Source organism: Cervus elaphus, chromosome 14, assembly GCF_910594005.1.
Source record: "Cervus elaphus chromosome 14, mCerEla1.1, whole genome shotgun sequence".
Lineage (NCBI taxonomy): Eukaryota > Metazoa > Chordata > Mammalia > Artiodactyla > Cervidae > Cervus > Cervus elaphus.
Window position 1 is genome coordinate 65,028,107 of NC_057828.1, and position 14,722 is coordinate 65,042,828.

Consider the following 14,722-nt stretch of genomic DNA (forward strand, 5'->3'; position numbering starts at 1 on the left):
CTAACATTCCAGGTTCCTATGCAGTATTGTTCTTTATAGCATCAGCTTTTTACCACCAGACATGTCCACAGCTGAGCATTGTTTCCACATTGGCCCAGCTGCTTCACTGTTACTGGAACTATTAGTAATTATCCTCTGCTCTTCTTCAGTAGTGTACTGGGCACCTTCCAACCTGGGGGGCTCATATTCCGGTGTCATATCTTTTTGCCTTTTTATACTGTTCATGGGTTAGTCCAGTCAAGAATACTGGAATGGGTTACCATTTCCTTTTCCAGGGGACCAGGTTTTGTCAGAACTCTTCTCTATGACCCATCCATCTTGGGTGGCCCTGCACAGCATGGCTCTTAGCTTCATTGAGTTACATAAACCCCTTTGCCACGACAAGACTGTGATCCATGAAGAGGAGTTTTAGGGAGCAAGTCCCCATAACAGCTGCTATCTCAGGCCATTGGTCATTGGGGACTTTGGTTTTTCTACACGCATTCAATGTATGATAATGTCCTTCACTCTTTGTTCTTTCTTACTGTCTTCAGTGTTCTTTATAATATGATGTTCCACACTTTTGTAATTTTATTTTTAGATTTTACTGTAGAAATTATCCGAGAACCAAAGATGATTTTACCCTCAAAAAGGAGAATGTCATTCTTTAAAAGGGCTAATGTGAGGAAGCCTTCAATGAGACCCAGGTAAGACATAGGATCTGGTCACAACGATATGTCCAGGCACAAGCTCTCCTTAATCATACTGTACATGCACAGGGATACTTTATATTAAATCACTATTTATTTTCTAAAATTTGCACCATGCAATATATATTATACAGTAACTTTTTAAAACTTAACAAACTATCATGGATATCCTTTCATGTCAATATAAATCGATTTACCTTCTTCCATACTATGGATATTGCATGGTTTATTTAACTATATATTTTTAATGAACATGTATATTATCTTTACTTTTTCATTGCCATGAATAGTACCCCAAGAGACATTTTTGTTTGGATGTCCTTGCCAGTTTGTGTTTTTGTGGATTGCATACAGCTGTAGTAGTCTCCTAACTAGCTCCTTACTTCTTGTCTGTCCCCTTTATGATCAGTCTTAGAGTCAGCCTCTGATAAGTTCCCAGTGCTAGACAAAGAGTCTGTGATCTTTTCTTTCAGAAATGCCCACTCTCTCTTTCCATTCACCTTAGCACAAGTTCCGTCTCTACAAAATAAAGTCCTCCAGTTGTATGTCTGCTGTGACTTCCACCTCTTCTGAAGTAATAAACCTTTAAAATACAAGAACTTACCATGTTCTATTTTTTACTACTTTTTACTTTTTTAAGTATTTTCCACCTTCTCACTTGACGATAATTTTCTTATCCGTGCCATTCATTGAGGCACTTATTTTTTAATTTATTATTATCTATTAATGACTAGCTGTATGAAAAGTTATCTTATGGATGATAGAGATATATTAACACATACAAATTTGTTAGTCAATGTCACTGGCAGAATATTTTGTATAGAGAAAGCTTACAGAAGTATGTTTTCAGTTACTGATAATGTTCATTGAGGGTTATAAGTCCTCTGTCTCTTCTAAATTCTCTAGATGGAGCTTCCTCCTCTTCAAGGAACTAAAATTATTCCCTGAAGTTCAATCATTTATCCTTTTTAAGGAACTGGAATTATTCCCTGAAATTCAATCATTTATTCTTTTTGCTGTTCCAGTTTATACTATTCACCACTCTCCACTATGTCTACAGAAATATGTAGTTCCCAGTTTAGTTGAATATGAAAGAAGTCTTTTCTTTTCCTTCTCTCTCTCTTTTTTCTTTCTTTCTTTCTTTTTTTGATCACTCCATGCAGCTTGTGGGAACTTAATTCCCTGACTAGGGATTGAACCTGCACCCTTGGCAGTGAAAGTGTGGAATCCTAACCACTAGACCACCCAGGAATTCCCCCAATCTAGCTTTCTACTATTATGTTCTATGTCCCTTCACCCTGTGTATTCTGTGTTTTAACAGATTTTCAAATCTATTTGAAAATTTAGTATTTTCAAGTCTGTGAATACTATATTATATATCTGAAACTAATATAATATTATAAATCAGCCATACTTCAATAAAAAAACAATGGAGACTAAAGGTGGTGGGATGATATATTCAGACCAAACTCAGGGGAAGTAGAAGGAAGTAAATAATATACATGAGTGGAAATCAATAATATGAAGAGAAGAAAAATGAGAAAATCCAAGCACAAATAGGTTTTTTGTAAAGATTAACAAAATTGATAAACCATTAACTATACTGACAAAAGGGAAAAAGTGAGATGACACAGATTTTCAAAACCTGGACCAAAAGAGAGGACCACTGACCCTAAAGTAACTAACCTGTTTGTAAGAAAATGCAAGGAGTATGACAATGACAATTAGATGAAATAGAAAAATTTCTAGAAATACCCAAATTTCTGAAACTGACTCAAGAAATAGAAAATGTGAGTAAATCTCTATAACAAGAGAAGAAATTGGATTAATAATTTAAAATCTCACAGATAAAAGTCTAGACAGATGGCTTCACTGGAGAAAGCTATGAAATAGTTAAAGAATAAATGCTACCAATAGTCTACAAACTCTTTGAGGAAATAGAGGAAAAAGGAACACTTCTAATATGTTTATGAGGCCAGCAAGTATTATCCTGATCCCAAAGCCAAACAAAATTATCATAAGAAAACTACAGACCAATATCCCTCTAAAACCTAGATGTGAAAATCCTCAATAAAATATTAGCAAACCAAATTCAACCACATTTTAAAAGGATTATATACCATAACCAAGTGGGATTTATTCCAGGAATGGAAATAATGCATCTGAAAATAAATTAATAGAATGCATCATGTTAATAAAATAAGGGAAAAAACTTCACACAAGTATCTCAATTGATGCATTAAAAGCATTTTATAAAATCTAGCATCCATTTATGATAAAAATTCTCAATAAACTTAGAAGGGAATCATCTCACCCTTAAAAAGTACATTTATGAGAGGGTGAGCTGAATGGAGAGAGTAGCGTGAAAGCATATACATTACCATATATTAAATAGACAGCCAGTGGAAATTTGCTGCTTGACTCAGGGAACTCGAACTGGGGCTCTGGAACAACCTGAAGGGGTGGGAGAGGGTGGGAAATGTGAGGGAGGTTCAAGAGGGAGAGGTCCTGTGTACACGGGTGGCTGATTCTTGGGCTTCCCACATGGCTCACTGGTAAAAGAAATCTGCCTGCCAAGGCAGGAGTTGCAGGATACTCAGGGTTGATCCCTGGTTTCGTAAGATCCCCTGGAGAAGGAAATGGCAACTACTCCAGTGTTCTTGCTGGGAGAATCCCATACACAGAGGAGCCTAATGCATGGCTACTTCATGTTGATGAATGAGAGAAATCAAACCAATATTGTAAAGCAATCATCCTTCAGATAAATAAATAAATTAAAAAGAAAAAAACCTGTAGCTAGCATCATTCTTAATAAGACAAGTACGTAATAGGAGAAGAACAAGTTGGACAACTCGTGAATTTGTATGGAGAGGTTCTACCAATGACAAATGACATAAAGATAAGGTTCAATGGGCAGCTGAAATTGTGGAGTTCACAGAAACTAGAGATATAGCTTCACAGTAACACTGAAAGTTGAAATCACTTCCTCATATCAGTGAAAACTGAAACCACAGAGGATGTAGAGATTACCTAGCAGAAGAAAATCATAAGGCAAGAGTCAAGAGAATTGAAACATTAGGGCAACACCTGTACTCAAGAAACAGTGAAAGAAGAAATCAGCAGTGGAAATTTAGAAATACTGATCTATAACAACTGCTGGTCACTCATGGTCTGTCTTGCTGAAATGACTGCCAGTGAATCCATAATGGAAGAAGTTTTCCTTGAACAACAACAACAACAAAAAGCCCCCTTTAAAATACTCCTTCTCTTCTTCCATTGGGGTTGTCAAATGATTAGACCAAGCTTAGGATGGGTACATTAAGTTCATCTCCATAAATAAGCAGAGTAACCAGTTTATCCACTCTGCTCTTCAATTACAGTTCAAAGCCCTGAAGTCTGGGAGAGACCCTTCCCCATTCCCTAATTGGAGCAGAATCCAGGGTCACCATCTCTTTCTCTCTGCCAATGATGCTTTCTTGTTTTCCAGAAACTTGACAGAAGTCCTCCTAAACACACAGCACTTGGAGTTCTTCAGGGAGTTCCTCAGAGAACGGGGGGCTGAAACCCCATTGCAGTTCCTGGTAGCCATACAGAAGATCAGTGTTGAGACAAATGAAAAGATTTATAAGTCTCTCTTTGAAAACATAATCAAGACTTTCTTCCACGGCAAAAACTCTCCTGGTATGCATTCTCCTCTCCTGAAATTGTTTCCTTTACCCTTTAGAATCTTAAGTTTGGGGAAGAGACTGCTCTCTCCCTGAGAAAGCAGAACAGAGCAGCGGCCACATGGGGCAGTATTGAGACAAAGCCGAAGACCGTGAAAGCAGAGAATAATAATAAATGCACTTTTAAAAATTGAAGTATAGTTAATTTCCATTATATTCATCCCAGATATAAAGCATAGTGATTCAGTATTTTTATAGAGTATAATCCACTTAAAGTTATTATAAATTACTATATTGTATTATATAATATTATATATTATATTATATAAAGTTAATATAAGATTATATTCCCTGTGCTATACAATACATCCTTGGTGGTGGTGGTGAAGTCACAAAATCATGTCCGACTCATGCAACCCCATGAACACTAGCCCACCAGGCTCCTCTGTCCATGCAGTTTTTCCAGGCAAGATTATTGGAGTGGGTTGCCATTTCCTTATCCAACAACATATCCTTATATCTTATTTATCTCATACACAGGTCATATCTCTTCATCCCCTCCTCCTATCTTGTGCCACCTCCCTCCCCTCTTCCCACTGATAACCACTAGCTTATCCTCTATATCTTTGAGTCTGTTTATGTTCTGTTATATTCATTTCTTTATTTTTTAGATTCCACATATAAGTGATAACATGCAGTGTTTCAAAAAAGAAAAAACAAATCAAATCTATCATTCTTTTTCTTAAAGATAAAACTGAAAGAAAGGCACATAGGCCCAAAAAACTACATGCATTGTTGTTCTTTTATATGTAACCATTCTGAAGTATAATATTGATAAGACAGAATGGATAGTGGGTTAAAATCAGAATGTGCTTGAAGCAGGAGTTTTATTTAAATTCTTAACATGTGTTAGTATTTAGTTTTTCTAAATAGGAAATTTGCTATTGAAAAACTAAAATAATAATACAATAATAAATCCAAAATATAATACCACAAATAAAAGATGACACTTGTGCTTGTATGTGAAATATATCCTCTCAACCCTGAAAGTAGGATTTAATTTAATCCTTAAGAGATAGGTACAAATAACTTAGAAGGTAGGGATAAATAACTCCATTTTTCTAATGAGGAAAGTAAAACATGGAGAAGTTAACTAACTTGTCCAGTTAGTAAAACTTGAATTCAAACTCCAGTCATTTGATCCTTCACATCAAGTAGACTGGCGTTAGATCCAAAATCATGTGTTAGCAGGATGCAAAGCTAGAGTGTCCACCATCCATGGGATGTAAAGAGTACTGAAAGGTGCTGAGAAGAACTGTCTCCCTGAAAATCTTTGTTGTGTAAGTTTTGTCTTGTTTTCTTGCCTAAGGCAGGAGGGTAAATCTGATCCATGTAAATTCATCTTGTCCAGAAGCAGAAACTGCAAGTAAAGTACTGACCTATAATTCTAGAGGAAAACAAAAGGGGGTGAGCATGATCCTATCCTGGAGGTAAACAAATCTTACAAAGCAATGAAGAAGCCTCCTGTTTTGGCACAGATGAACAGATAGGCTTGTGTGTGTGTGGTGCTTGTGTTAAACCAAGATAAAGTTATAAATTTTGAAAGCAGAAAAAGCAGTAAAAGGGGCAGGTCTTTACTTGTAAGTAATATTTATTTATTGAGTCACAAGATATTAGGTTTTGTGCATCATTTTGAATGAGCTAGAAGAGAAAGGAGAATATGCAGATCCTGTCCTTAATAAGCTTTTAAATCTTTTTAATGAACACAGTAGTCTTTGAACACCTGGAGAATCATACTGCCCTTAGAATATTTATTGGTAATCTTGGATTTCCCATCTGCCTCAGCCACTTAACTTTAATCCTTTATTCCTCTATTCTCTTCCTTAACTGAAAACTTCAAACTAGCTGCAGAAATGGAGTCCTTTAAACACTGCTTTCCCCTTATGCACTTATCTTTGAAATTTGGAATGGACTAAACCAGGAAGTATTTGCTCTACAAATACGTGCACACATAGCATTCCAAATGTACTTTTGAGATTTTCAGCCAGATTGTGGAGAGCTGAATCTGGCCAGATTGAGAACAAGGAACCATGAGGCTCTTGGATGAGAAAAATCCTAGCCACCTCAGAAATGGTACATAAGAAAATGATGACTTTTCTTCTCTCTTGCATTTTTTAGAACAAATGCTGCAGTGTAATGCCCCTATTATCAAGGAAGTCTCTCTCATGCATCATGTCAGCACAACAACGTTGTTAATGGTCCAGGGCTATGTCATGAAATCTCTGGAAGAAAAGTGGTGAGTGTTGCTGGGTGAAGGCAGTGATTCTCTGAAGCTGCTCATTGACTTCTGAAAGTCACATTAGTCTCAGAGTCTACTCTCACGGTTCACTGCCAGAGCATCCCTACAAAATAAAAGCGGAACTTGCTCTGAACCCTCTTACCTGCCTACCTGCACACACACACACACACACACACACACACACACACACACACACATTTCTGTTCAGCTACCTGAGCAAGGAACACTACAGTATTGGTCAGGAAGAACAGACTGACATGAGCAAAGGATTGGAATGGTTACAGAAGTATTTTTTAATATCTCACCATTCACCAAATTCCCCTTCCTCCAAAAGCTGAGAGAGGTTTGCCTGGACTGTTACCTTTTATGTACCATGTTTTTGCCTTCCTTAATATTCCTGGTCTCCTGCTGGCAGGTTTAAAGATTACCAAGAACTGTTTCCACCTCTTCCTTTGGAGAAGGAAGTTGAAATACCACTAGCTTCACCCAAGAAGCCCTCAAGGACAGCAGTTTACCTGCAGGAATCCCAGGTCAGTGGGGAAGCTAGCAAAGACAAGACTGGGGACCAGGAAACCACTGCCTAGGCATTGCCAACCACACAGAAGAGTTTCAGTGTTTGCTTATTTATTCACCAAAGCAGCTACTCTTTGGGATAGGTTTTCAAATCCCCATTTACAACGGAAGAATTTGAGGCTCAGAGCAATTGTTACAGATGGAATTTCAAGAAACCCCTGTCTTCACTATTTGTGATTAGAACCAGTTGAATGACAGGCACAGAGGCTGGTCATATGGAGATCAACATGTCAGTTTGTTTGTTTTTAACTACTGAAAGCTGATTTGGAGGGCATGGATTGGCTGTGAAGTCAAGTGGGTTAAATAATCCTCTCGATTCCCTTACTTACTTATATGTCCAGTCACTAACAAAGAGGAACAGTGAGACCCCCACTTAGCCGGGTGAGCTCCCTACTGTATGACAAAAGGCAGGCCTGAACACAGGTGTCTGCAGACCAGCAGCTCCCAGAGAGAACTCAGGAGGCTAAAGAACAAAGCCTGCCCTTTTCCTGCTGCCAAGCTCATCAACTACCAAACTCATTCTTTCTTCCATGGGAGGACAGAAGAAGGAAAGAAAGAGGAGACAGGAATATGATTCAGGAAAGTCTCTTCATAGGGTTTGAGAAAAAAATACATACTCCTCTTAAATAATCACTTGATCAGCATGTTGTAGAACTGGTCATCAGAAAGATTTGCACCCAACTCTATCTGACACTAAAGATCATGCCAAAGAATCTCTGAAAAGAATGCCTATGCCACTCACAAATATAAGGAAGAAATTATGGTTACCAGTGAGGAGAGAAAAGTAGGGAGGGACAAGATAAGGGTCAGGAAGGAAGAGTTATTATGGGACTATATGAAATCATATGTGTGAAGTTTTTGAAAATTGTAGAGTACAGTTTAAAGAAATTTTCATTCAATTTAAAAAAAAAAAAAGATGTGACAAAGAAATTTTTTAACCCAACAGAACTCCAAATCATATATGTATTATAATCACAACTATATCAAATTATATACCCACTGGGTAAAATAACAATTATATTAGAATAGTGAAAAAATAATGCCTATGCCCACTGATGCAGAACCCCAGGTATGATAACATGCTGCTCCCTTCTTTCTCCTTTTTATTTCCTCCATATGTGGATCAACTCAACTCTATGTCAGGGTACCATGAATGATCATTTGGGAGAGTGGAAAGAATACTGCATCCAACACCAGGATGCTGAGTTTTAATTTCAGGTCTTTCAGTTGCTGTTAGTTAAGAAGGTGTAAAAAAGGATTCAGCATGTCCTTAGTGCCTGCTTTGTGCCGAGCACTGCGCATAGTGATTGATGTACATATGACTAACCTTCACCATAACCCTGAAGGCTATTGTTTCTTTCTTACACATGGAGACATTGAGACATACATTTAGAAAGTTGACCCAAATTACCCAATTAAGGTGAAGATAGGCTCCAGACTCAAAACTTCTGACACTAAATCCAGTAGTTTATATGCTTTGCCACTGACTCTCTATGGGCTTCCCAGGTGGCTCAGCATTAAAGAATCCGCCTACAGGAGACGGCGGGTTTGATCCCTGGAGGGATCTCCAGGAAGGTACCCTGGAGAAGGAAATGGCAACCCACTCCAGTATTCTTGCTGGGGAAATCCTATGGACAGAGGAGCCTGGCAGGCTACAGTCCATGGGGTCATAAAAGAGGTGGACACAAATTAGTGACTAAAATTCATTCATTCACTGGCTCTCTAAAGCCAAGCTTACATTGAGGTTTCCTCTCTATGAAATGAGACAACTGAACTAGTTGATCAAGATTCTTTCTGGCTGTAAACATCAGCTTATCAAGGGGCAAATAAACTAGAGAACTGTCCCTGGGAATCTATTAAGAAACAGGTGAAGAAATGTAACATGCATTTTTAATGTGTCCCTATGTGTTGGTGGAGAGGGAGTGTATGAGTGTGTGCACGTGTAGTTATATTTTTCTTTTATAATGCTTAGAAATGATTTACTCATTTCCTTATTTCTTCATCATTTCAAAATCTGCTTGAGCTATTACTCCCCTTCCTGTGAGTCATGCTTATCTCTGTCCTCTGTCTCTTTCTGTTTTTAGCTCTCACATGCCCTTTCCCATTCATGGCATCTCAAATCTTCACTGTAGGAAGACGATGGTAGAAAGAACATTGTCAGTGGCCTCAACCATGCCTGGGTGATTCTTGCTTATTCTGGGGAAGGTTATATAAGTTCTTTGACCTGAGTTTCCTTACTTTTAAATTGAAGCTAAAACTTAACGCTTTTTAAAGGAGGTGTTGTGAGGATTCAATGTAATGAATGTCAAGTTTCTGGCACATAGTGGACTCAGTGAACAGCAGGCTGTGCTAATGCATATGTGGCGCTCCTTTCTCTTTCCCCAGAAGAGAGGTTGGCTGAAGATGATCAGCTTTATCAAGAGCTTTTGTAATTACCGCAGATTTATGTCTCATCCCCATAAGCGCCAGGAACTTGAAGACTATCTTCACCAGGAAGTATACAGCAAGGAAAGTAAGTCACTTCTCTATTTATTCCTCTTCCCTGTTGATACAAGGGTTGATACAAGCTACAAGGGTTAACCCAGGTAAGAAGCTACAGAGCTCGTTGCTTTATGTCATGCTATTGCAGAACCACAGCTGGGTTCACTCACTTACCTGCAGTACAGCCAGTCTTCCAACACTGAGTTGTGGTGAAGAAAGGTATAGCATTTTTTGCAAGGCATCCAACACAGAGCCAAGCAAGCAAGGAGCACGGGCAGCTCATGCTCAAAAGACCCGAACTCGTGTTGCCTCTTAGGGAAGGATTTTTAAAGGCAAGATGAGGCAGAGGGTTGCAGGGTACCTGATTAGCTCATTGACATTCTTCTGACTGGTTGGTGGTGAGATAACTGGGGGTCAACCTCATCAACCTTCTGGTTCAAATTGGTCTGGGATCTACATGCTGGTAGTCAGCATGCAATTAACTTCTTTCACCTGATTGGGGTTTTAGTGTTCATAAAATAACTCAAGGATATAGCTCATATAGATTATCATCTATAGCCTTTGAAGAGGAACCGAAGGTCCTTGGTTGGATAAACTACGGATAACTATTATTATTTTGTCTTGCTTGACTCTTTTCCTTAGTTGCTGCTGCATTTTCTCACTTCTCTGATTCAATTTGTTCTTTGGAACTCAGAGAAGGCCCAGGAGGCTAAAGCTTTTCTACAAACAAGAGGCAGGGGACTTGGGGGGTGGAGGTGGGGGTGTCTGTCCCTGGGAAGGCCCTGCAGGGTCCTGTTTGCTTTCAATGCTTGCATTAGCCTAGGGTCTAGCAAGAACTCCAGGTCCTGGGTATGAAGGCAAGCCTAGTTCCACATAGTGAGGATGTGAGCCCAGTGCATTCTGCTTCAGAAGCCAGGAAAGAAAGGTAATGATCAGTCTCAAGAACTTTGAATTCTCACATGTTATAAAACTACTTCCTCATGTTGTTTGTGTAGATTTATTCAACTACCTCATTCATTAGTTCATTTGTTCATTCAGTGCACTTTTTGAGAATCCACAATATGGCCAGCACTTTTCCAGGTGCTGGAGATACAGTAATGAATTTGCAGCATATGATCAGCCCTTATGGCTTCCCATTTTTAGGGCAAGACAGAAAATGGGAGTCACAGATAATAGAGCCAGATTGCCTAGATTTGAATCTGCCACTTTTTAACTGGAGGATCCTGCATAAGTGACTTTGTGCCTCATCTGTAAAATGGGAATAATAATTGTGTTGTTGTAAGAATTAAATGAGTTAATACATGTAAAGCCTCTAAGAACTATTCTTGGCAATAGTAAGTGCTATAAAAGGGTAGAGGCTTCTCAGGTGGCATTAGTGGTAAAGAACCCACCTGCCAATGCAGGAGATGTAAGAGACATGGGTTTGATCCTTGGATGGGGAAGATCCCCTGGAGGAGGGCCTGGCAACCCACTCCAGCCTGGAGAACCCCAGGCCCAGAGGAACCTAGAGGGCTACAGTCCAGAGGGTTGCAAAGAGTCAGACACGACTGAGGCAACAGCACACAGCATGCACACATAAAAGGTTTAGTCAGTATTGCTGTTTTTATAGAATTGTGGTGAATGATCCCATTGATAAATGTTAACTCCTCTCTCTCTCTCTGTCCCTCTCCCCCTCTCTCAGATTTCTCCACAGCCCCACACATATCAGGACGCCCAATACCACATCCCAGTGCCCGGAGCATAGATCTTGAAAATGAAGACATGGTCCTTATAAAGCGCCGAGTATTTGGTCACAGGATTATCATAATCAACTATGCCGTCAATGATTTCTATTTCTTTTCTGAAATGGAAAAGTAAGTTTCCTATTTCTCCTTCCCCTCACAGCTTTCCACACTTAGTTCCTCCCAGCAAAGACTGCAGTGGCCTGGAAGTGACACAGGAACTTCAGCTCTGCCAGGCAGCAGCCTCCACCTGAAAATCCCACTGCGTAAGGTCCCTGAATCCACGCCCACCATTCTTTCCTCTCGATCTTAAAAGCTCCTCCATATTCTGCAGTTCCCGGTGTTGAAATGCACTTATTTATACCCAGGAAGTGGAGCACTTTTTCCCTATTATTTGTTAATATGATAGATGTCCACTTATGTTGCATAACTGGACCAATAGTTCTTTCGTTAAAGCAAGGTATTATAAAATGTGTGTGTGTGAATGTATGACATGAAGCAGATAAATTTTTAAGTTAAAACATATTCATGTAAATTTACCTGTAAAACTTGAAGTAAAGCCAAAACCATTCCACTAATTGGAGCTCTACATATTTTTCTTGTGTAAACCATACCCAAAATGCAATCTACTATTTCTAATTTTTCTCTTCTGTAGTGGAGGGAGAAACTATAGTTACTGCAAAGCAATTTAATCCTTCTGGATTTTTATACTTGTTTTTTCAACATTTAAAATTGCCTTCCACACCTATCTAACTCAGTAGTAATTTTTAATTTTTAAAAATTGGAGTCTAGCTGATCTCATTAGCCATTTTTAAATACAGTTTTTAAAACTTATGTTATCATGTGGGATCTTAGTTCCCCCACCAGGGATTGAACCCTCATCCACTGCCTTGGAAGTGGGGAGTCTTAGCCATTAGGCCTCAGGGAAGTCCCAATAGCAATTTTTTAAATAGAAACTTGCCTTTCTTGGAACATCCCAAAGCATTCAAATTTATTTTCACAAAAACAACAAATTCCTTTTCTTTTTATGTTCATAGTTTGTCAATTTTCATAAATTACAAATTAAAGTAACAACAGGCAAAAATATTTGGGAAGAGATATGAATAACTCTCTGTAACTATTTGCCTCAGTTAGTTACAGAAAAGTGAGAGAGTTCATGAAACGGTCCCAGCAATGTACATGGTGGGTGTGCTATTGGTATCAGGCAATGTGTTCTTTAGACGTGCAGGGCACCTACCTGGTAACTCAGCACACCAGTTAAGGGTGTTTGGTTAAGAGATCTTCCACTGGTACCCCAAGGAAGAGTTTGGCTCAGTTCCATATATATTTATTGATTGTTTATTATTTCTTAAGCACTGAATTTAACGTTGCAAATATTAAAAAAAAAACAAAAAAAACCTGCTAAGGCATGTTCTCTGTTCTCTAAGACCCCACCAACTAATGGGATGGCAGACAAAAAAACACAAATGGAAGTTAAGAAGTAGGATGATAGTTGTCAAGTCAAGCCCAGGAAGTACATTTAGACAACTGAGTGCTTAGGAGTGGTTTCTTGGGAGACAGGTCACCTAAGCTGAACTTTGAAGGATGAGTAGCGGTTAGTGAGGTTTTTTCCTAAGTGTTCAAGGGGGAGGCGACTGAGGGGCAGAAAAATAATACCACCGTGAACAGCCCTCCCTGGTGCTCCAAGTCCTGCCACCATCGTCTCTGCTTTCTCACTTGCCCTCTACAAACTTGTCCACACAGCAGCCAGAGCAGCCTTTTCTCAGTGTGGACCAATTATATCACTCTCCTGTTTAAAACGTGCCAGCAGCTTCCCATTCCCACTGCGATGAAGTCCAGACATCCTCTCACTGCCTAAAGAGCCTTGATGAACAGAGCCTGCCTGTATCTTGGAGCTTACCACATGCTACCTGCCACTTGCCCCATGCTCTAGCAAGGAGGGTCTCTGCTCTGTCCTCCCAGTGCCCTCCCAGGATGGTGCCTGCCTCAGAGCCCTTGCACCGCTGCCCTCTTGGCGGGAAGAAGCCCCTGCCCTCATCTTTTTCTTTTTCACTGTACAAGTTCAGTGCCTACCCCGTTTCCTGTCACTCATCCCCTTTTGTTGTCTCCTTAGCATTCTACTGCATATTGAATTATTCATCTGTTTACTTAAATCTGTCTTCTTCCTCTCACTGATTATGAGCTCCTGGAAAGCAGGATATTGTTTACTGTGTTCACTGCTGAATCCCTGCTCCTGGAACTGCACCTGCACAGAGTAAAACCTTATTAACTGTCCACTGATCAAGTATATGAATGGACATGCAGAATAGGCTTATAATGGGAGGCCCATGGTACTCTACTCTTAGGAAGATTTTAAACAGTTAAGATTTAAAATGGCCTGAGAGAAGTATGCTGTGTACTTAAGGTATAACTGACAGATATTTTGGTTAGTAAAAGAATATGCTGCTAGAAGACAAAAAGTAGTTGCTGCCAGGGACTGGAGGAAAGGCGAAATGGGAGTTAGTGCTTATTGTGTATGGAGTTTTAGTTTAGGAAGATGAAAAAAGTTCTGGAGTCAGATGATGGTGATGACTTCACAGTTTATATGGATGTACTTAATGTCACTGACCCCAACACTTAGAAATGATTAAACTGGAAATCTTATGTCCTGCATATTTTACTATAATAAAAACATTTAAGAAAAGGAATATGTTGCTTCAGAGAGTGGTGGTAATTGTGAGAGGGTCAGCACAGGAGGGGAAAAAAGAGGAAGATAAGACTTAGCTCTTGAAATAATTACAGGCAAAACTGATGAAAGGTCCAGGATGGGTAAAGAAGGGAGGATGGGATAAATAAGGGAGTTTGCAGTGAAGAAATATACTTGAAGAAGCACTTGGCATAACCTGTGACATGTGGTAGGTGCTCAACATTTGCCAATGGATGAATTATGATTGAATGAATGACCTGGCCCAGGACTAGCTCTTATGCTTTTAGGACAGAAATAGATCTGGGCCAGAAACACTGTTTAATCTTGCATTTTCTCCTTGCTAATTTCCTCTTTACTACTTCTTTTTAGATTTAATGATTTGGTGAGTTCAGCTCGTGTGCTACAAGTCAACCGGGCATACAACGAAAATGATGTGGCCCTAATGAAGTCCAAAATTAGTATCATCCTAAAGCTGTACCTGCATGCAGATGTCCCTCCAAGGCTGAGAGTAAGGAGGACCCCGACTCCTCTCTGGCCTTTTGCCAAGAAGCATTTCCCACTACAAGAATCCTGAAAGCTTTCATAAGGCACCTCCTAAGTCTGGGTCA

The 14,722-nt window shown here is 39.4% G+C and overlaps 1 protein-coding gene across 1 annotated transcript in view; it reads left to right on the forward strand.

Annotated features, from left to right (window-relative positions):
- RGSL1 (regulator of G protein signaling like 1) overlaps positions 1–14,722 on the forward strand; it is a 49,635-nt gene that overhangs the window by 27,087 nt on the left and 7,826 nt on the right. The window contains exons 10-16 of the mRNA XM_043923899.1: positions 581–686; positions 4,177–4,370; positions 6,533–6,650; positions 7,069–7,183; positions 9,612–9,738; positions 11,389–11,560; positions 14,484–14,622. Coding sequence (XP_043779834.1) covers positions 581–686; positions 4,177–4,370; positions 6,533–6,650; positions 7,069–7,183; positions 9,612–9,738; positions 11,389–11,560; positions 14,484–14,622 — 971 coding nt within the window. The remainder of the gene's footprint in view (positions 1–580; positions 687–4,176; positions 4,371–6,532; positions 6,651–7,068; positions 7,184–9,611; positions 9,739–11,388; positions 11,561–14,483; positions 14,623–14,722) is intronic.